General features: G+C 36.7%; 2 protein-coding genes across 3 annotated transcripts; one reads left to right on the plus strand and one right to left on the minus strand.

The window, feature by feature from the left end:
• Nucleotides 1–2,473: 2,473 nt before the first annotated feature.
• Nucleotides 2,474–8,582, minus strand: LOC117424242 (CCAAT/enhancer-binding protein gamma-like). 2 transcript variants are annotated; one of them, XM_034040419.3, is made up of 2 exons: nt 8,344–8,582; nt 2,474–3,348 (listed from the first exon to the last, which is right to left on the minus strand). In XM_034040419.3, the coding sequence occupies exon 2, from the start codon at nt 3,202–3,204 to the stop codon at nt 2,749–2,751; it is 456 nt and encodes a 151-aa protein (XP_033896310.3). In that variant the 5' UTR covers nt 3,205–3,348; nt 8,344–8,582; the 3' UTR covers nt 2,474–2,748. The 2 variants fall into 2 exon arrangements, with proteins under 2 accessions (XP_033896310.3, XP_033896309.3); XM_034040418.3 differs by having other exon boundaries at nt 2,474–3,351.
• Nucleotides 8,583–14,854: 6,272 nt separating this feature from the next.
• LOC117424237 (CCAAT/enhancer-binding protein alpha) lies at nt 14,855–17,308 on the plus strand. The gene has a single exon (XM_034040413.3). The coding sequence runs from the start codon at nt 15,126–15,128 to the stop codon at nt 16,026–16,028; it is 903 nt and encodes a 300-aa protein (XP_033896304.1). The 5' UTR covers nt 14,855–15,125; the 3' UTR covers nt 16,029–17,308.
• The last annotated feature ends 5,586 nt before the right edge of the window (nt 17,309–22,894 follow it).

Genomic DNA, 22,894 nt, shown 5'->3' on the forward strand with positions numbered 1-22,894 from the left:
TGTTACTGTAATGTGCCAATACAAGTTGAACCATTTGGAAACTGCTGTGTTTTATTAAAATATTTTAAAACTATTTTGTAGCCTATTTGATATGTGTTACACACACTGTGCATTTAAATCAACGTGGGTTTTATTTCGCAGGGAAATTGAGGTCACTCATCACGGTCATTTTTTCCTCATAGCTCTCATTGAAACGTCACTAAAGAAAACAGGGTTAGGCAAAGATGAAAGTAAACGGTTCTGTATTTTAACGTTTCTGTTGTGGGGGGAGGGGGATAACGGTAAATTGTGTAAGTTTCAAACTAAAATCTTATTCAGGGATATATTTCCGTTCGGTAATAAAAATACTATTAACTAAAAGGCTCAAAACTATAGATTGTGTGCGTCCCTTGTAAGTAGCTGTCAATCTGTTTTTCATTCAACAGTTTCCTTCAATTTTCTTGATAGTTTTTGTAGGTTCGGTATTCGGTTCGGTATTTGGCCGAATCCCCAAAACTTATCCCTAATAAAAATATAGCTGCATGTTAGAAAATTTATCAAATGCACAGATTCCAATACATTGTTATTTTTGTTCCTTTGTTTAGAGATGCCATTTTAATTAAAAATATATAACAAACGTCAGGAAAAAAAAAAAACGCTTGTCATTAACGTTATCAGTACACCGTGGAGTTAATACCATACCATGCAAAATACCATACCATGCCCACTACAGCATGAAAGAGTGCACCAATGAAGTGCCAGACTGACCGAGAATAAAACCCGTCCCAGTGTCAATCTTTCTGTTGCACCAATTAGAAAAGCTACTTGGAGGCAATTGCCAAACCCCTTCCTTTTTTACTGTGGCATCACAGAAGTTAGAAACACAACGGACTGTCTGTATATGATGATAAATTACTAAAATGAATACATTAATACAAAATATGCGTTTGGTGAAATTTGTCACGTGACCAGTTATACAGCTAGCATATTATTCAACATTTAGCCACTTCTTTGGAGTTTATACATTTAAACATTTAAAATTCCCATCCCTAATGTATGCTTCCCCAGTGTGCTTTAATAGTACAAACAAAATCAATGTTTAGTGAACTAAATGTTAAATGTATGCACTGGAATTAGCTGAGGTAATAAAGAACGTGTCTCACTTTTACCCATGTCAGGGGTAAAAATGAGGTGCAGTGCTTGCACTACGTATGAAAATTATACATACAATAAGTGATCAATGACACAGCTATTACACTACCCACTGAGGTACTAGGCCAGTGGTACTCAACTCTGGCCCTCGAGATCCATTCCAGTCCTGGTCTTTATTCCAAGCAGGTCCTAAATTAGTTAATTGCCTCTTAGCAGCTTCAATTAACTACATCAGAACATGCTTGGAGTAAAAACCTGGGCTGGATTGGATCTCTAGGGCCAGAGTTGAATACCACTGTACTAGGGACTAGATTCTGAAAGCTATTTATTTTAACTGTCATTAGAAAGAGAGAAGAACAATCATACCAATAAATTTTACAAACCATATGTAACTTTTATCCAATTTAGTGTAATTTAGTAGTCTTACGTTGTTTCTTTTTTTTTGTTTGTTTAAAAATTGGTGTTTTTTCCCATTTTTTATAACAATTGATAAAAGCTCAGAATGAAACATATGAAAAATCTGATATTTGACCCAACAGCCTCACCTATCTGAATTTCAATGGAATCCCAGATCTGCAATACTGACATGTGATTCATCATTTCAAACTTGAACTTCATAATTACGCAGTCAGCAAGTGAATACATTGGTTATGATTTAAGGTTTACATTTCTGCCTTCTGCCAAAAGTGTTAAATAATAATGTTGTATTGTGTGACTAGTTTCTTAAAACCCCCAAAATCAGAAAGGTTTTTATATAATTACGTTAAAATATTTTATTATTTTAATGTGAACAAAGCATCAACCTCATTTTTTTTTATGATGTTGGCAATCTTTCTGAATTCATTCTGAAGTCTGAATTACATCTGACCTTCATGAACTTGTTGACTGTGATTCTAAAACGTTTTTTTTTTTGTCATGTAACAACTGATTCTGCACTCATAATAAAAGGTGCAAATGTAAACGTGACAGGACTGATTGGAGCATCATCATGTTAGTCCTGAACAAAAGAAGGTTCAAACAAAAAATAATACAAATGAATGTACTGTAAAAAAGTAAAAATAAACAGGGTTCTGTTTTAGACAGAACTGTCCTGGCAAATTGTGCGATTTCTGCACCCATCATGCTTAAATATATGTAGTTTACTTTAGTTTGATTCAAATGCTTGAATGACACCGACATCGAACATAGAGGTAACTCGAAAGGTAAATTTGTATTTACTTTGTCCAACTAATTTATCAATAATTTTTATTTATTTTTTGTAATCAATTATTGGTGCCTTTACCAGGACAGTTAATCACAGCAACATCACTGAAAGTGCAAACAATGGACATGCTTTCCAATCAAAACAGCAAGTAGTTTATGCATATTATGTTTATAAATGCAAGTATACACTACAGACATTTTCATATACATTACTGGGTAATTGGGAAAGTCAGAAATTATTATATACAGTAGCTTAAACACACAGCTGGTCAATCGACTGAGGCACGATTTAGTAGAAAAACATAACAAAAATAACAAATCCCTTTAGCCAAATCCACGTAAAGATATCTTAAAACCTAAAATTATAGAAAATATTCTCAAAAGACTAATGAATACTGTGAATTTTCTTATTGACTACTGTCCAGTGTTGTTGTTTTTGTTGTTCTGCCCCGTCGTGGAGCCATCGTTGCTTTGCGGCTGTACGTTATCTGCAAGGTTGTGAGCATGCTCGAGAAACAAATCCTTCAGGACACTCAGCTCTTTGCCGAGGAGCTTAATCTTAGATTCCAAACGCTCGTTTTCTTCCTTCAGTTCATTTACCCTCTCTTGGGTATCCTGAGCTTTCTGCTTGCTTCTCATGCGGCTCTTCTTCACTGCAAGGTTGTTGCGCTCCCGACGCTGGCGGTATTCATCGCTTTCTTTATCCGCAGACTTTTTCGACTTGCTGGGGGCCATGGCTTTGCCACCTCCACCAGGACTGACCGGCACCAGCTGGGGGACTTGCTGTAAACCACTTGTATGAGCCTGGGTCTGGATGACGCTCACTCCGTTTTGGTCTTTAGTAGTTTTCTGCTGTGACGGCTTGCTCATTTGGGCTAAATGTCTGCTTCCACCACCTTCTTGTTATCTTACTAACTTTATTTTGGAAGGACCGAAGATGCTAAATATATTTGTTGATGAATCTATGAACCTTTTGGCAATGCTTCCTTTCAACATATAGATATTGTGTTATACCTGCTGAGAAAGTTAAAACAAAAAAAAAGTTTTATCAGTTTTATTGAATTGAATACACAAGGCCAGCCTTAAATGATTGACTTGCTGCAAGTTAACCAGACTCAGTTTCCTAAAACTGAAAGTACAACTAAACCTTTTGTAAAACATTGCTGGTAGGTATATATTGCTTTCCATTTTGTGATCAGAATAAAAATACGAGATGAAAAAAGTATACTCAAAGCAGTGCATACAAATTTGTGGTGGGGTAAGAATGACAGTACAAACTGGTTTTGATAATTGTTGGCTCCCATGCAAAGAACATGACTTTCAAACAACATATTACTCACATATAAAGTTAAGGGGAAATTGTATGTTAAAATAAAATAAATGTGATTTTATGAAGCAACGTTCGCAAACCCCTAAGGCAATCGCAATACACTTTTGCGGACAGTTAGCGCACCAGAATCAGGCGCACGTGTGGGCAGACAGACTTTGCCCATCTATGTGATTTAGCAAGTTGTGTTTTTGTGCTCACTCGGCAAGTTAGCGTCAGCACTTGACCTGGGCTGAACTTGGGGAGTGCCCTCATTTAAATACAAATGTAGCGATTTAGCAAACCATCAACAGTGTTAGCGTTTGCGTTTCAGTAGACATGTGAAAACCAGGTCTAAACTGTGTGCAAATTACATGGTCGACTATAAATACCGGTGAAACTACCAGGGAAGCAGGCAAAGAAAAGAGAGAAAAAAAGAGAAATAAAAGAAATATGGAGTGCGCATTGGATTAATGCGATATTTTACAGTGATACTTTGTACTGTGATTTTGTAACAATTGTAAGTCGTCATGGATAAGGGCGTCTGCTAAAAAATGAATAAATGAATAAATAAATAAATAAATAAATAAATAAATAAATAAATAAACTATTAGACTTCCAAGGCAGAATGGCTGGGAAGCCTATTGTTATTGTTAGGATTTTTATTATTATTATTGTTGTTATTATTCCATCAACTTCAAACTGCTCCTGTTCACATGCAGTGTAAACAATCAACATGAAACTTGGTACGTATCATCCCGTGCAGATTACAGTTCAGATGCAAAAACGGCACTCCTGCGTCAACCAAGATGGCGGCCTGACACATTTTTTTGGAAAAACTTTTCAAAATCTTCTTCTTGGGAACCGGTGAACCGATTGATATGAAACTTTGCATATGTTATCAGCAACCAAACCTGCTTCAAGTTTGCGAAGTAGAAGTTGCTGCGATAAAGTTTACTAACAATGGCTGCCACAAATTTTACCGAATGCGCCCCTAACAAACTGTGTTTATTTGAAAGCCGTTTGACCAACAATCTCCAAACTTGGTAGGCATCGTCCCGGTGACAATGAAATACAAATATGTCAAAATGGTGATGTTTTGTAAAACAATATGGCCGCCAGGCGTACATTTACATCTTAAATTTAAAACTGCCTCAGTTGACAAACGGTTTACTTGACTAACTCCAAATTTCACAAGCACCATCCCTGTCACTGTAGCAATACAACTCTTGGCCATCTGACGCATTTTTTTGAGAAACCTTTTGAAATCTTTAACTCCAAACCTGAAAACCATCATGCCTGTGTCAGTATAATTGACTTTTTCAAAAATGGTCTTTGTGTGTGAACCAAGATGGCCGCCCGGCGCAGTTTTTGGAAAAAAACTTTCAAAATGTTCTTTTGGAGAAATGGTGAAGTTACCGATTTCAAACTTGTCAAATATCAAGAACTAAACCCTTTTCTTCCAGTAATTGCTTAAGTGTTTGATACTCGTACTAGGGCTTGGGAGCCATAAAACTGCCTAGCAGTTCTAGTTGTTATTATTTCTACGTGGCCAGACAAAGAGTGGAGGATGAGACTTCCCCATATATTTACAAGTCATCTGTCTTTTCTTAGCCTGTCTGACACATAATGTATGCAGCAATTTCGCCTCAGACAAACAGTCACTGACATCTGCCAACTGTTTCAGGCTGACCTGGAAGGAGACATGCGGACAGCACACTGTTTGCCTGCAGCACTGAAGTACATGCACCAACACAGAATAGGCACTTCTATGTAAATCGTAAGGGGACCTATTCTGTCAACATGCAAGTAGTGCGTGATCTGTGATGCAAACAACTACATCACAATTGGGTATGCAAACTATCGTTCCTCAGCTCATTCACAGGTGGCAGATGCGTTTCAGCACCCGATACACATGCCAGCGTCAGTGACGCACTGTCGCTGGAGGTGAAAAGCGCTCAGTGCCTACTGGCGCTAGCGTATAACACCTGTAACATGTTAATCCAGCGCTCAGTGCCGCACCGCCGCGGACCACCAGCCAATTGCAAGCTAGCAAGCCAATATAGAAAATGTCACATGACAATTGATCGTGTGGTGTTTTAGCTTGCTGAAATCATCTTCTTTAGAAACTTTACTTTTATTTTTGATGGCGCACATTGTAAGTGATATTCTGGAAGACGAGGCTCCCTTTTCAAAGTGCGTAGAAACAAGCAATCAGCAGCGACAGTGCTTCCCGGCAGCTTTTGTCGAAATTCTCTTTTTATATATATTTTCTGTTAACATTAGTTTATGGATAATCTTGTTTGCTTTTAAACCAATTAAATTGTTACAAAAAAAAGACTATTCTATAGTCCATTCATTTTAATTCCGTACATGGTCTTGTTGTACTAGTGCTCAAATACACACTCCCTTTTTTCTTTATATATTTACCCGAAACCTCGCTTAATATAATTATAGGAAATGACATGTCAGCACTGTGCTTGCATCCAGAGCACGTCTGCCGATGAAAATAAAAATACTGCTAAAAGCAAAACAGTATTCGGTTCAACAGAGTTAGTAACTTAAAAAACAAATAAGCGAAATGCTCCGTGTCTGTCTGTGTAGTTTGAAATTTGAATGTGCCGCCCCTGCTTGTTCTGCGACGCTCAGCCAATAGGCAGGGACGGGACGTTGAAAGGAATTGTGGGTACGACGGGTAGGTGTATTCACTATCCCCCCCTGACTGCTAAAAAAAAAAAAAAAATGTACTCATGCTTGAGGCGCTTGTCTTCTTTTTTTTTGGTTTCAAAATACCCTCCGTTTGCTATCGCAGACACACAGGTCCTCTTAAAGGGAATGTTGAATCCTTATTGGCTGTAACCTTACTCCCCCACTGTGCTTTGATTGGCTGGGCGCATGATTCGCTATTTGATGTGCGTTAGCCCACGCATGAGACCCGACTTCTAAATCACGTTTTCATGCACTATCGCAGCGCTTCGCAAACACAGTCATTTTTGCCCTAGCAATAGCAGCTGCACACATATTTGCTAAACAGGCCCCATACTGTATGGTTGGTTTGACAGACCCTGATTAGCATTGATACTGGATTGCTTTACTGTGAAACTAGCCCATAAATTAGCCAAATGTGCACTTAATTAAGTATTATTGCCTCAAAACTACCACGTCACAACCAGACCTATTCTTCATAATGGCTAGGGCTTTTATAGAATGTAGACATTGCTATGTGTTTTTTCTTTGTTATTCCGAAGGCCAATTTCCTATTTATAAGCCTATGTATTTTCAACAGGGGGTATCAAGTCCAACTAAAGAAAGTCCAAACTAGAAGAAGTTTCAGAAAACACTTTGAAGCCTCTAATCAATTACACAGGCAGACCTATCATTGGTACAGTAAGCCAAGACAATCTGAATTCAGTACTGCACTTGTCTATTTCACTTGTTCTAGTAATTCACAAGGGAAAAAATATGTTCCCCATCTACATGCAAAAATCAAGTTCAGTAATAGCCTGCTAAATTAGTGGATTATAATGTTCCTTTATAATCATTATTAAATCTCATTCAGTTAATCTCAATCATGAGGGAGCTCGATACCTGGGAAGCTATGCAATCACACACCTGATCCCAGGTGCGCCAAGTATGGTTACAAAATGAACCACACTATCCTCTTGGGAGCCGATAGCCTACGCCCTGTTGTTTATGGCTTTTACATTTCGTATCACAGTACTGCCCTAAAATATCGATTTACTTCAGATCACTACACTTAATATCTTATTATACACCTAAATAAATAAATAAATAAATAAATAAAATAATGTGTGTCTCCTTTTGAGTCTCCCTTACAAAACGCAGTCCAACACTGTAAATTCAAATGCGTCTTAACTATCAACAACCACTTCCTAATGGCCCTGGTCACTGTCAAAACGTTTTATGTTTGTTTGTTTTTTTGTTTTTTTTGGCATTAAGTGTAATCCTAGTGTTCTTGTAATAAAAATACATAAATAAATAAAAATTGAAAACGTAATAAAATATATAATAATAATAAATAATAATAATAATAATAATAATAATAATAATAATAATAATAATAATAATACAGCCCCCCACGTGAGTTAAATCGTATTACATCGTGTCCAATATGTGCTGTGTGACACTGACATCTGACATACTGTTTGTGCTATTTTTAATGTGTTGCTTGTGATTGCATCATGCGTTTTCCCTGAACACCTCACCATTTTCACAGCGGTAAACGAGAAACTACTGTAGCGGTGTTCTAAAAAAAATAAAAGGTGAACATGTACAAAGTCTCTCAGAGTATGAATGGCCATACTTTACACTTCTAAGGTACATTTAAAAAAAATACGTGTTTTTTAACTGTTAAAAAAGGAATGACTTGATGAAAAACTGAATGCTAGACTTTGTTTTGGATACGCCCACCGGTAGGATTCGTCAGGACTTCGCAAAACTTTATTCAAAATGTCATAAAATAAAACTGAAATAACAAAGAAATTAACCGATTTATAAACAATCATATCCTAATCAACTAAGTATAGTTAAATATAAATATACCCCACTACGCAGACTCGTAAATTCCGAGGAAACTGTACTGTGTGACTGAGTCAAAGAAGAGACTTCGCATTTCTACCACCGCCGTAGTATATACAACAATAGAAGGAACAATTTATAAAAATGATAATTACATTCCTTACCTGATAAATTAGTCAACTGAATTCAATTTAAATCAAAGCTGAAACAATTGTATTTTCTTTAAATGCCCGTGTCTGTTGTTTGTTTGGTACTGGAACCCTAAGTATTGCGAAATCTCTCTCAACATTGGGGAACTCCACCAGTTGGACCAATGAGCAGCGCGTGCCGATATGGATGATGCAATACAGTGTGTGAGTAGCAGGTGAGGCAGCCAATCCCACAGCACAGCGGTAGCAAACTGGGAGAATATATATAATCCAGCGCACAAAGTAATGATTCAACCACACTGTCAAAAGTACTTGCAAAGTGCTGGGAATGCTAATTGGTACAGGTCAGGCTTGTTTAATCGATACCACTCATGTTTTACTGCACTTTACATTAATTACCAGTGCTCCGTTTAATTTAAACTGCTTCCACACCGGTATTGCGGTGTGGGGAATCTCTATCCCAGTATTTCGATATCTAGTGACACGTTGTACTAGTATTAAGTGGTTCAAGATGAATAACGTTAAACCTGTTGAAATGTTGTCGTTGGCGCCTCAAGTGAAATATCCACACAGATGCTGGCATACAGTAATGTCTTCTGATACATGTGTTCAGTTTTACACCGAATTCTAATTAATTTGTATTTGTCCTCTTTTGTTGGTTTGTGCACTCAGCTTTTATTATCAGGAAGTAAACCTTGTTGACAGGACACATTGTTTACATTTCCCAACAGCAGTATTTGTTGTAATGTATGGTTTTCCAAATATTTAATAAATATGTAAATATAAAATGTAAATCACAAAATATTTAAAAGAACAGCACTTCGTTATTCCAGAAACCAGTTGAACATACAGTTGGGTGCAAAATAGGGTTGCCACCTGGTCCCACAATTCCGGAACACTGCGAGACAGAACAGGATTTTAAAGTTGCCTTTGTTTAAACTGAAGGAAGTCAACACGTGAATTGAGCGCTAAACCTTTGCTAAATTGATTCTGTTGATTAATTATCTCGAGGCAGAATGATAATACAATAATAGTTTTTAACAAATTAAAAAAATAAAGTACCATCATCAATATTTATTTATTTTATTAATAGTTTATAGAATATATATTTTAAAGTTTCTTTATAGTTTCTAATAGTATATCGCCTTCTCCCGCTCAAATCATTAATACTGACCAGCTGTTCACATACCATATACATCAGGGCTTCTGCTGCTGCTGGTTTTCATTCCAACCAAGCTCTTAATTACTTAACTAGACCCTTAATTCATCTGATAATTTGCTTAATTAGACCTTTTTACTTGTTTTCAGCTCTTGAACAGTTGCATATTTCAAGTTAGCTATAACATTTTATAAGTAACTCGAACTGCAACTGTTTAGGAGCTGAAAATAAGTAAAAAGGTCTAATTAAGCAAATTATTACTTCAATTAAGGGTCTAGTTAAGTAATTGAGTGCTCAGTTGGAATGAAAACCAGCAGCCACAGGGGGTCCCCAGGACCGAGTTTGAGAAGCCCTGCTATATATAAAGGCTGTGCTGTTTTCTGAGCTCACTGTCAACTTATTGGCTGTAAGTAAATATGTGAAGTTTGTTTAATTGTAGTAATTAAGGAATAGAGGGCATATTAATTACCAGAAATATCAGCACTACTTTACATAATACAGTTTAAAAATTCACAACAGCCTAACTTGTTCTTTGTATTGAAGACATTTGATATATATCTTTAAAAACAAAGCGCTATCGTAAAACTAGAAATTAACCTTGTTATGAAATTAGACAAACATTTAACAAGAATTATTTTTTTTCTTTAGTGCTCTTGAAAGGTGAGCGACAATGGCACGGGTTACAGTCAGGCATAATGTAGGCAGGCACCACAGGAAGAACTTGCTCTGCAAGCGAGAGCACCTCAGTCCTGATCTGAACCCTGCCATTCAGTCCTGGTTCTGTCTCAACCAGAGGCTGTCATATGTGCTGAACTATGGGGGCTAAGAGGAAACCATTTTTCATCTGAGATTTGGTGGCCTCAACAGAGCTCTCAGAATCATTTCTAACCTATAAGTAAGTCTGGTACACCCAAGTGTAACCATTAACCTGTCCCCCTGCAACACTATGCACTCAAGAGATATAAGAAAGACCACACTTGTTCTTTTTGTTGTTTCTTATACAGTATATGTATTTTTTACATCCACCACAGGGTTAGTGGGAATTCACAAAGCCATTTTCTTCAAGGTGTCTTTTTAAAAACCTATTTCAAAATTATATTTATATATTTATAAAGTTAGGAATTTGTAACAGTTCCACAGTGTTGCAGGGGGACAGTTTAATGGTGTACCAGCTGGAAAGCTCAAATGAGGGTTTTAAAAAATCACAGATACGATGACTGAAACAGAAAAGCATACGAAAAAGACTATAACTCTGATCTTGCCAAACATAAATCAAGTTGCTCCTTAAGTGAAGCACAGCACATACAATGTTCCTTCTGTAAACAACCACATGCTCTGATTCACGTTGCCTGGTATTTGAAAGGTGGAGCATGGCGCTGTACCTGCTGTTTTCTTCAGTTTGATAATTGAAGGCCAACAATATGGCTCCTTGTTCCTGTGTTTATTGCAGGACTGCATCACTTCCTCACACAGTCCCTCAATCTGCAAAGTTAATTAAGTTAGACACCAGCTCATTCATAAGTGAAGAAATTACTTCCTTAAGCTCTATCAAATGCCTTGTAAAACAATAGAGACTGCTCCCTATCTGAACCAATTGAGCAAAATGTTATCACGATACAGAAATAATTAGCTAAAAGATAATCTTCACTCAATGCTATTTAATAAAGTTATGCAACATGTTTACTCATATCAGTAAATGTGGATGCCTTAATGTGGGTACAAGGTTTGTACTGAGTGGAACATCAGTTTGTTTTTTAATACATATGTCAAGTACTGAGCAGTTGAAATAGATAAATGGCAACATTTGTCCCCCAGTCTTGTGCAAAAGATTAGTACATAATATGCTAAACTGCCTAGAAGATATAATAAACCAGTATACTTTAGCCTCTATAAAAGAAGAAACTGAGGGAATTAATCCATTATTTTAAACATTCAGTTATAAATTCTGAGTTAAAACTTTATATAAGAAACTAATAGGCACATTTGCAAAGCATGTATACCATTCTTGAATTAACTGCTTTAATGAGCCTGTATTCTAATACTTAGTTATTACTTGGAGAATGAACAGGTGCATGTCGCCTTTTAAAGAAGTGAATTAAAACTGGTTATATATTGCCCTTACTCAAGTAGACCATCGTTCTGGCTAATTCTTTGCTCTCTGTTACTTTTGGGGACCCTATGAAAAATGAAAAACAGCTTAGTGTCCTCTGAGATAAGAGACAAAGACTAATCCGATCAGTTCACTTCACATTCATGCCAGGCTTCCTGCAGGTATTGCACCAATCGCTCAAGCCTGTGGTTTCCAGGATTTCACCTTTCCATCCAGTTCCTTAGAGATCAGTGATAGGGCAGGATTAGACAGGAGGCTGTGGCGGGGCTCAGGCTTCATTTCAACACACCTTCCCACTTACTGCATTCCAAATAGACCCATGCAGCCCACTTTGCATTGTGTAGGCTAGTTGCTGTATTACAGAGATAACACGTTCTCTCACTGATCCAGATTGAGCTGGTCTTACTTTAATGATGTCATGTATTTGGGTATATGTTCCTATATGTAAAGCTATTATATAGCAATTATTATATAGCAATTATATACAAATGTTGTAACTCTTTCATTTATCTAAAACGTCTTGCCACAATTATATATTTTACGTTTTTTGCATATAATCTAAACACACACAAGCTACATTTTTAAATGATTCTTATGTAATTATATATTATACAAAATATACTGTAGAATGCTGTGAAAGACACAAGTTGATTTTCACCCTGATACTGATGTGAGACAGCCATCTGAAATGCCTTTGTATCAGATGGAAATTACATCACGTTAAAACTAGCTATACTGGTTAATTGTTCTTCTTCTATTATAAAACATATAGTATAGGGTGCTGATATTCACCCACTCAAGATCACTGGAAGTGAAGTAGATATCAGCTTGTATCAGACAGCACCTATATGCTATATGGAATATCAGACCCTGATATTGATGTATTACAGCCATGTGCGTTTTCTGGGTCAATTGTTTCTTTAACTATATATCATAAAATCAAGGTGATTCCAAACTCAGCCCTCTCAGACCTCTCCTGGAGAGAACATCAGCGTGTAATGTACAGAACCCTGTTTTATAAATAATATATTACTAGTGTTTAGCTAAATATAAAAGGAGAAATATACATGAAATTAAAAAACTAAACCCTATAGGTTTTTTTTTTTCTTTACTTCTCTTCCTACAAGCTAATGAAGTCAGTGGGAGGAGCTGAAATAGAACACCAAGTACACTTCAGAAGTGGTTTAATTGGTAAGGAGCTCGCCTCTACTGGTCTCAGCGTGAGAAGATCTCTCAGGCACGACAGGCTGCATGCGAAAAGACAGGGGAAATGTACCAACGGGAAAGGCAAACAACTGAAATAAAGCGAGTCGATGAAATTGATCAGATCCTATCTTCATCCCGCGCTCGCACTCACGAGTTACCTAGTTACGGCGCGTTGCAACAAATATGCTTTTTATTAGAATGGACGGTCTTTTGTTTAATTAATTGAGAGGAAGCCAGGATATAGGCTGGTCTTTACTGAGGGAAAAAAAAAAAAAAACCTTCAAAAGTTCTTCATTAAAACAAGAATAGCTTTTTTTCTTATGTCAATTTTATAATCTACAAAATATGAAAGTTATGAATTCAGTGGCTTATGTTTGATTGAATTATATTAACCCAACGTTTAATACAAACCCCCACACAGACACAAACAAACCCATATAGTATAATTGTTTTTCCTTAATCCAATTACTTTTATAAGTTGTATTTACAAAAAGCTACAGAGCTGTGTTTTAAACAGGTTAGCAATGCATTTTTTGTTTAAAACTAATAACTTTGAATAAAATCAAAACAATACCCCTTTTTATTTACATGTTTGATTTCAGTCAACGGTAAATGTCCTTAAAAATGCAATCTTTAAAATGCAATATATTCTGAATTTTATATAATATAATTACAGTTTTACAAACTTCACTGGGGATCAATATAGCACAAACTGCTATATATAGTTATGAAGTTTTCGAGACTATTCTACTCGTAGGTGTGCCAATACTTTTTGGCAGGTACTTTTTGTAAGGGCAGCTGTAGGTGAAATTCTGCAACGTAACTCTACCCCTTTAAGCTTCCTGGCAAGTTGCCAACAACTAGTACGATGTTAGGTCCTAATACCCTGGGAATTCTTTGGTAATGCTAAAGCTGACATTTAAATACATTATATTGCGACCAATAAAAGATCGGATATTTAGATTTAGTTTCCATATTATATATTGACATTTTTCAATATTGATTTTGAATAAATAAATATTGCTAGATGTACAAAATATTATTTACAAATATATTCGGTGAAAAAAATCATGCAGGGATAAAATTAAGTAATTTCATGGGAAATACAACCAAATAAATTATAGAATTATAGATTTGTGAGATACATTTTTTTATATGGGCGCATGCAAGAAAAATACATTGTTAAAATAAACAGAAATGTGTTTAGCTTAAGTGCATGGTTTTCTCTCTAGGTTACCTAAGGTACACACACACACACACACACACACACACACACACACACACACACACACACACACACACACAGTCATATGGAAGTTATCTCTTTTGAGCAAAAACTATATATATATATATATATATATATATATATATATATATATATATATAATTCAGAAATACACGTTTTATTATATATAGTGTTATTTTATTGAAAATTTCTCTCGAAAGTTACTTATGTTTGTAATTTTCAATTAAAAGCGGACACACATTCCTCATTTGGTATGGTAAAAATATAATTTTGTTTTAATTTTGTGCCGCTTATCCTTTAATAAATACCCCCCACCCCCACCCCTTCACTTTTGCCTGCAATAACACACATTCGGCTGCTTTGGTGCGCTCTAAAAACTGTATTTGTGTTAAAAAAAACAACACGGTTTGTAATAGAACAATAAATAAGGAATAAAACAATTCTAACGTTAGCAAATTACAAGGAAAGCTACCTGTGGTTGCAAGGAGTATCAGTTAAATTGTTAGATTTATAAAACTAATTGTATTCCATCTATTTAGAACTCCCTTTGTACTTCAAATTAGGAACACATGTTTTATTTAAACATATATTTGTTTAGAGTGTATAACTAATAATTATGTATGTAACATTGTTGCATGATTTTATTTTAAAGCTATCATAGTACAGAGTACACTGGCGTATAGTACAACTTTGCATTTACCAATCGTGTAATTAGTACTGCGCTACAGTCCGGAACATTATGCGCACTAGGACCCAGATAGTCAAGACCAACCCCCTCTAGTGAGTATAAATATATATCACAGTTGGGAGAGTAAATCAGTCGAGCTATTTGAGCTTCTAGGACAGCATAACCAAGGCAATACAAACTAGGGACTGGGAAGCGTTTCGTTGCCTTAAAGGACTTTAATACAGCTCTCCTGCGACAGTCCACATTTGAACTGTCTTCAAGAGCACCACTTTTAAGCAAATAAACTTAGACTGAGCCTGTTTCTTCAGCCAACACGGCATTCTCCGGTAGTTTTAACAAGCTGGATTCCCGGAGCTCTTCACCATGTGTGGCGGGTTTTAGGTACTCCATGGAGCAACCCAATTTCTACGAGGTCGACCCAAGGCCCCTGATGACAAGCCTACCCCATAACCAGCAAAGTACCTACGGTTACAAAGAGAGTCCTGCAGCTGGAGATCTCAACGAAATCTGCGAGAACGAAAGTTCGATAGACATTAGCGCCTACATTGACCCTGCAGCCTTTAACGACGAGTTTTTGGCTGACTTATTCCACAACAGCTCCAAGCAAGACAAATCCAAGCTGGCGAGCGGAGAGTTTGAGTACCCCAATGGGGCCAATGTTAGTGTGCCAAGCGGTCACCAACAGGCGTTTGGCTGCATGGCTAGCTACATGGACGCCTCTAAGCTGGAGCCAATTTATGACCACCCTTCCAGAATCCGACCTGTGGCAATCAAACGGGAGCCCGGGGAAGATGAAGATGCCAGCCAAACTTCAATGCCTCCTTCATACCCACACCATCACCACCACCACCCTCACAACCAACAGCATCTACCGCATCTCCAATACCAGGTCGCGCATTGCGCACAGACCACTATGCATCTTCAACCTGGCCACCCGACGCCTCCACCGACCCCCGTGCCGAGTCCTCAACACCAACAGAATCACCTGCCTGGGGGGTCGATAAAGATGATGGGTGGTGGAGACAGGGGAAAAGGCAAAAAACACGTTGACAAGAGCAGCGAGGAGTATCGCCTTAGGAGAGAGCGAAACAATATTGCTGTGAGGAAGAGCCGGGACAAGGCGAAGATAAGGAACGTGGAAACCCAGCACAAAGTGATGGAGCTAGCAACTGATAACGAAAGACTACGCAAGAGGGTAGAACACCTCACCAGAGAACTGGATACATTGAGGGGGATCTTCAGGCAGCTTCCTGACGGCTCCTTGGCCAAAGTCATGGGAAACTGTGCGTAAAAATTGACTAAAAAAAACCCCAAAAAACTCTGGGACTCAGAACTAGCTGGTACAATGTTTTCTGCTGGGTCTCTTAGTACTAAACGAAAGCTCTGACAGAATCTCAAACTTTTTATTTAAAAGAAAGAGCCAGGCAACTGAGATATAAATATCTGTGCCTTTTGTACAAAAATAAGCTTATTTTTAACACGTAAGTGTTGAATTGGAGGTATAAATGCTGCGTGCCTTATATACATGTAAAAACGCGCAATGTGTGTTCTTAGCTTGTGCAGCTTAGTTGTATTTTGTTTGTTTGTTTTGCATTTAAACATACCATCACAATGTTTATACCAGTCAGTAAACAAAAAAAAAATACAAACATATGCGCTGTGCCTTTTAAAAATCGCAAGTCTGTATGTTACTTTATTATTATTATTATTATTATTATTATTATTATTATTATTAATAATAATAATAAACTGGTGAAGAAAAAAAATAAGATTTATTGATGTCCGCCGACTTCAACTTATGCTGTTGTCTTTTGTTAACAGCAATATGATATATATTTTTTATAAAAGACAATAATGATTCCTCGCCATGCTTAAAAGACGTGATCCTTTCATTTTTACAGGTGTCCCGTCTTTAGGAAGTATATTTTTAAAGCTGGGCAGTTTGAGATTCTTTCACTCAATTTACTGTTTTTTGTTTTCGGAGAAGCAATTAGTCCTGGTCAGAAATATAGGATTTAATAATATGCCCAAGTATAGGACAGAAGCGTAGCTGCAATACTGCGGTAATGTGCTTCAAATAGGCAGTTAATAATAACGATACACTATGTGCACTATATGTCATAAAAATACCACAAGTACAGGTCATTGTATTTTTTTAAGCATAAAGATGCGGGTATCACCCTATTAAACAGCTATCTCGGTGCTTTTATCCAGCTCTAATGAACCATCACGATTCCATATAAAGTGTTTGTTGTTTAGATTTTTGTCAGTGGTTGGATAGCCTACTTATTTGGAACAGCTTGCTGTCTTCGTTTGTAAGTTGTATACACTGTATTTAAACTATTGCAGACGTTTGTATTCATTACATTTTTACATTATTTTCGTCTATAAGGGGTGTCACAGGATGTTTGACATTAAAAAAAAGAAAATAAATAAACGCAAGCACTTTTACTAATGCCGTTTTGCCAATGTACGAAATATGTCTCAAATACGTTTAATTTGTAAAAGAAGGTTCTTGATATATGCCAAAACATTATTGAAATATATAATAAATGTAAATCTTGTGGTATATATTGTTGTCATGTTTCCTTTTGCATATTCATATTTAATATTTTTTTAGAATGCTAAATGTCACTTTTTCTATGGGTTACCATATTATTATAGCATATATGTACTATGATTTTCATTATATTAAATCATTTAAAAGTATGTAATATAAATTATGCAAGCATAAGGATTTGCATAACTTTATGGAAAATAAATTGGCTACAAGTATTTTTGGAACTTTTCAATCAATAAACACACATTTCAACTAATCTACTAAGCTTTTGTATAAAAACAATTTACAATGTCACTGTGCAACAATCACAGATATCTTTCTAAGATAACACATATACAATATGCATATACATTTGAATAGGTAGGGGGCGCTTGTACAGCAGTAATCAATATGGACCAACCACATTCTGTAAAGCCAATTAAATTATTATTATTATTATTATTATTATTATTATTATTATTATTATTATTATTATTATTATTATTATTATTATTATAATGTAAATAGGCATCATTAATCCTATTCTACATTCAATTAGAATTTGAAGCACAACATGCTACCAGATTCAAAGATTTTAATATGGTAGTATTGCTTATAAATATCTATAATGAACCACTTTACTCAAATGCCAGTAGTGGCTGTGTATGCACGTTTTACCCTATCTTGAAACCTGTTTGTTCCTATACCACTGGCTATGTGAAATAAAATACATCTGCAGTGTATTTCAGATAAACTCATTTATTTCTTATGTTTTATATTTAAATATTCACTTTAGTATATACTGAGTTTTAGACCAAAGAAAGATTACATTCATTTAAATATCTCCAAATTAATTAATATTTGTATACTGATGTATTCAGAACCTAACATTAACCCTCAAAAGAAACCCCAATAAAGTGATACAGTGATGCCTACAAGCATTGACACCCTGTGGTTAGAGAGACTCGATACATCATTTAGCTGCCTGAATTTACTGTTACAGTTCTAGCAATCACATAACTTTCCATCATACGGTTCATACTAGCACCAATTCAGTGTTTCTTTATTAAAATGGGCCTTCCAATTAGTTTTATCACAGCCTAATCTAGACAACTTGTCATAGCTTGTACCAACTACACAAAAGAAAGACTGTCCATATCACCTATTGGGGTTGGATCAATAATTGATAACTGGGATATTATAGTTCATTTGTTTAGTCCTTATTATTCATTGTACTATCTGGGATAATCTGATAGCCATCAAAAGCTAAAAGGGTGTGTGTTAAGTGCCATCATCAAAAACATATTTCAACGTTTCATTGGAATTGAATCAGTCTTCTCTATTATGAGAGAGAACAATAGTATGGCTTTGTTTTAAAAAGCCAACAAGTGAAAAGCAGACTGAAAAAAAGAAGCGTGAGATACTGAAGGGAGCACTACAAACTAGGGAGACAGTGGCAGTGAACAAGTTAAAACAGGATTTAAGATCATCCATATAGTTTGTATTCGATATTCAACAATTCAACATTTAATTACTGGACAACCTTATTTCCTATACTAACCTTTTCAACTGAAACTAGCAGAGCTTGATTGAATTCTGAACTGGGCTGTGGACCAAGAACCTGGATGTTTTCACCCCAATGTTTAAACCTTTCACCAACATTGATTGCAAGCTGCTCTAGGGAATAACAATGACATTAATTAAGCAGGTCATTATTGTATGCATTTGTACAACTTCCTCAAAGTCTTATTTTATAAATGGGGCCCCTGATGTTTGAGGTCAAGCGCAGAGTATGGTAGGAATAGTAGCAATCTCCATAGAGCACTGTCAATTTTAATGTTTGCACTGTTGAAATATAACACTTTTTTATATTTGGCTTTGAGAAAATGTAACTAGACCTTTCCATCCCTGTGGATCCTGCCATGCTGAATCAGCATTACCTCTATATCGAGTGAGCTCATGCTTTGGTTCTGGTGATTTGCAACTCTTGTTACTATGTTACGGAGGCTGGGAATGAAAGGTGTAATAAGTTAGGTTATACCCACCGTGACAGGGTAGCGTCATGGACCAGGCTGGTTACTCGCAGGAATTAGACCCAGAGACAGAAAGCTGCAGTTTTAAAGCACTGTCGCACACTTTATTAAACAAATAACACAAAAACAAACCAACAATGCACAAGGGCCCAAACAAAAGGGTTAACAAAAGACTAATGAGTAGGCTGGGCATTCGCCTTCACTACCCTAAACTAACTGGTTCACAGCACACAGCACACAGCACACAGCCCCCCCTCCTCCAGCTGTAAGATCCACCTTTGATAAGTGTTGCTCTCCGAAGGGGGAGACTGGCACGGGTGCAAATTAATAGATTTAAGCAAGAGAATGGAAAATGAAATGTAGTTAGAAAAGTTTTGGCTGGGGGTTCCCTCTGTCCAGCGGGAACCTTCCTCTCGGAGGGCGAGACGACGCTGTCGGCCTTTAATGTTGGGAAGTGAGGATGGAGGAAAGGAAAAGCAATACCAGAATAGACAAGGAGATGGCTGGCATTTAAATAGGGTGACTGACAGGTAATTTTAGGGCAATTGACAGGTCATTTTAGCAGGATGACACAAAGGGACAAGCCCCAGCACCAGCCCCCCGAAATACACAAAGGTTCTACTAAATATCTTGGTATTCCTGAATAGATCTTTCCATCAAAAACATGCAAAAACTTTTAATGAAAATGTATTGCACAGGTACAGTAGTATCCCAAATAGTATCCATTTACAACAAATGCACAGCTTAATTATCCCCCCAAAAATGTTGGCGATTCCAAGTATTAAGTACATCTATATTGTATGTCTGTGAATTAAATTTGTCTTTCTACTCTGATTTAACCCCATCCCTGCCAACCTTACATTCCCACAAACACACAATTTACAGCAGCAGGGCTTCTGCCCTGCCACACCACCCTTAACAGGTTTCCATTTTCACTGCTGTTATAAATTCCAAATTGGGAAAAATCAGTCTGGATTCATGAGAAGCCCGACCTAGAGGGATGATTGAAGTCCGATGTGGTGAACTATGCCCAATTGACTATCCACCCCACCTACAGGGGTGCAAAGCCCAATTCAGCTCTCCCTGTGAGCCCCTTCCAAGACTGGCAACTCTGCATGACCAGGATTCAAACCAGCAAGCTCCTGATCGTATGACTCAGCCTGCACTCCAGCAATGACTCAGTTGAAGGTATTCTTCCCCCTAAGTTTGTCTGTATCTGTTAGAGTCCACCATGCTTGCTTTACTTTACTAAATGAAATCAGCGGTATCTTCCTTATATTTTGCATGTGTCTATATACTCCTGACAAAAACACAGAGTATTCACCCTGCATATATCCTGGCTCAAACATGACAATTAAATCAATACTAAAAGATTACATTCTTTGACAATCCTCTTGACGAGAAGTCTTTATCAATGTCTTTGCGCTCATGAATCATCAAGAATTTTTGCTGCTTTGGATGGCCAATTTTGACTAAAACTGATGTGCAGCTTTTATATATTGCTAAATATTTAATGTTCTAAACATAATATACATGCTGTTTAAACACAAGTGTGTTCTGCATATAGTATCCAAATCCTAATTGTGTCAAGAGGCCAGAATGAAAGTAGTGACTCTCCTTCTGGTTTGTCCTGGGATTATATTGTGAACTGCCGTTTCAAGAATGCACCATCATTTTATAAATATTTAACCTTCAACTTTACATGGAATTCACATTTTCGTGTCACACATATTTACCTGTGTCAGTTTCTTATCTGTGGTTGTCATTTGTGTTTGCTAATATGTTTTACATACAACTTGAGTTCACCTTGAGTTCACCTTTCTAAAACAGCCGGTATTTTCCTTCTATTAATGACACTCCTGTCAATGTAACTCTCCCGCCATTAAGTATCCCCCCCATTCAAATGCCTTGAATAGAGTATACATTCCTTACATGCAATACAGGGACTTTTTTTGCACAACTGATCCTTTTAGATATAAGGTTTTAACCAATAAACACTGATAAAATATCCCTAAAACCAAAACCCAAGAATATTGGAATAACACCCCCCCCCCCCCCATATGGTGTTGCTGTAGTTTGCAATGACAGATTTTGATTTTGAAGAGCACAGAGGCTATAGATATCAGCTGGACTTTTAATGAGGGATGATATGCATTTTATTTTGCGGCAAAGCAACGCATAAAAGAGCCCAAATAAATAAATATTAGTATGATTTAGCTGGCTACGACCTTGATAACAATACAGAAATTGAAACTTACGGGATCAGAATTATTTTTGGTGCCTTGGTTATGCTGTACTGTGCTTGTATCATAGCCAACTTTTTATTAGGTAGTTTTGTTTCATTTGGATTTTGGCAACCTACTGATTACTGAATCTTGTCTCTTATCGCAATTTAATTTTCTTGGAACAAGAGATTTGCAGAGTAAAGCTGCTAGTCATTAAATACCTGGAAAACATCATTCATTTTTAGTTACGTAAAGAGTTATTACAGTTGGTTGTCTGCAAATCCAGTTTTTTAAAGCTTTTGCAGAGCAAGCTTAAATTAGAAGGTTCTGTAAAGCGTATAATTAACTAAGTCAAGTAGACAAACTTAATTACCCCTCAGAAAACGTTGCCGATTCCAAGAATTGGTAACACTTGTGTGGAGGATTGCATTTAAATATTCATTGTTCACTGCTCTGCCTTGCTTTCTGTGAAAGGTGATGGATATACATCTATATTGTATGTCTGTGAGTTAAATTAGTCTTTCTGCATGAGACTCTCTGACCTTTCTACTGTGTTGTGTCCCGCTTCCTTCTACCAGGGGCCAACAGAGCTGAAAGGTCAAAGTGTCACATCATGACATACATTTATGCCAGCAGGCAGGGCAGGTCTGGGCAGAGCAGGGCAAGGGAGGTGGTTGAACCACAGGCCTGGTGCAGGGAGGAAACATGGGAGGTGGGATGACCTGCGACCACATCACCTAGGAAGTACAAAATAGTTTTTTAGATGCTTTATGACACCAAAGAGTCCTATTCTAAAAAACAAGCGTCAGCATAGGGCCGAGTACATTGTCCACTATGGTTGTTAGTTTCTGTTTATTTATCTAGACATTTAAACTTTAGGATTAAACACGTTTAAATGCTCAGACTTTAACATATTGATGATGTTTGTAACCAGTGAGAAAAGCATTCAGCCGTTTATACAAAATGTTAAAAGTTGGCAAACATTTAAACTTTAAACTGGTTTAATATCTTCTTCTACTTACAATGTAGGAATGTAAAGGTGAATAAACAAGACTGACACAATTAATGTATATACATTATCCAACAATAAGTATTGTATAATTCATTCACTTTGTCTAGGTTGCCTGCTTAGCAGACAAAATAGAAATTCTGCCATGGTTCCAGGGAAAACAATGCATCAAGCTTAAACACAACTAAGACATTGCTTAGCACTTACAGCCCTGATGGTAATTACAACTTGCTGATTTATACATTGGCAAAAAAAGAAAAGAGTTTGACTTGGTGTATTCAGAAGAATACAACAGCAAATACATGTTTGTAAACTACAAGGGCCTGCAGTTTGAGTCAAGTCAGTAAGAGG

This window comes from Acipenser ruthenus, chromosome 19 (genome assembly GCF_902713425.1).
Source record: "Acipenser ruthenus chromosome 19, fAciRut3.2 maternal haplotype, whole genome shotgun sequence".
NCBI lineage: Eukaryota > Metazoa > Chordata > Actinopteri > Acipenseriformes > Acipenseridae > Acipenser > Acipenser ruthenus.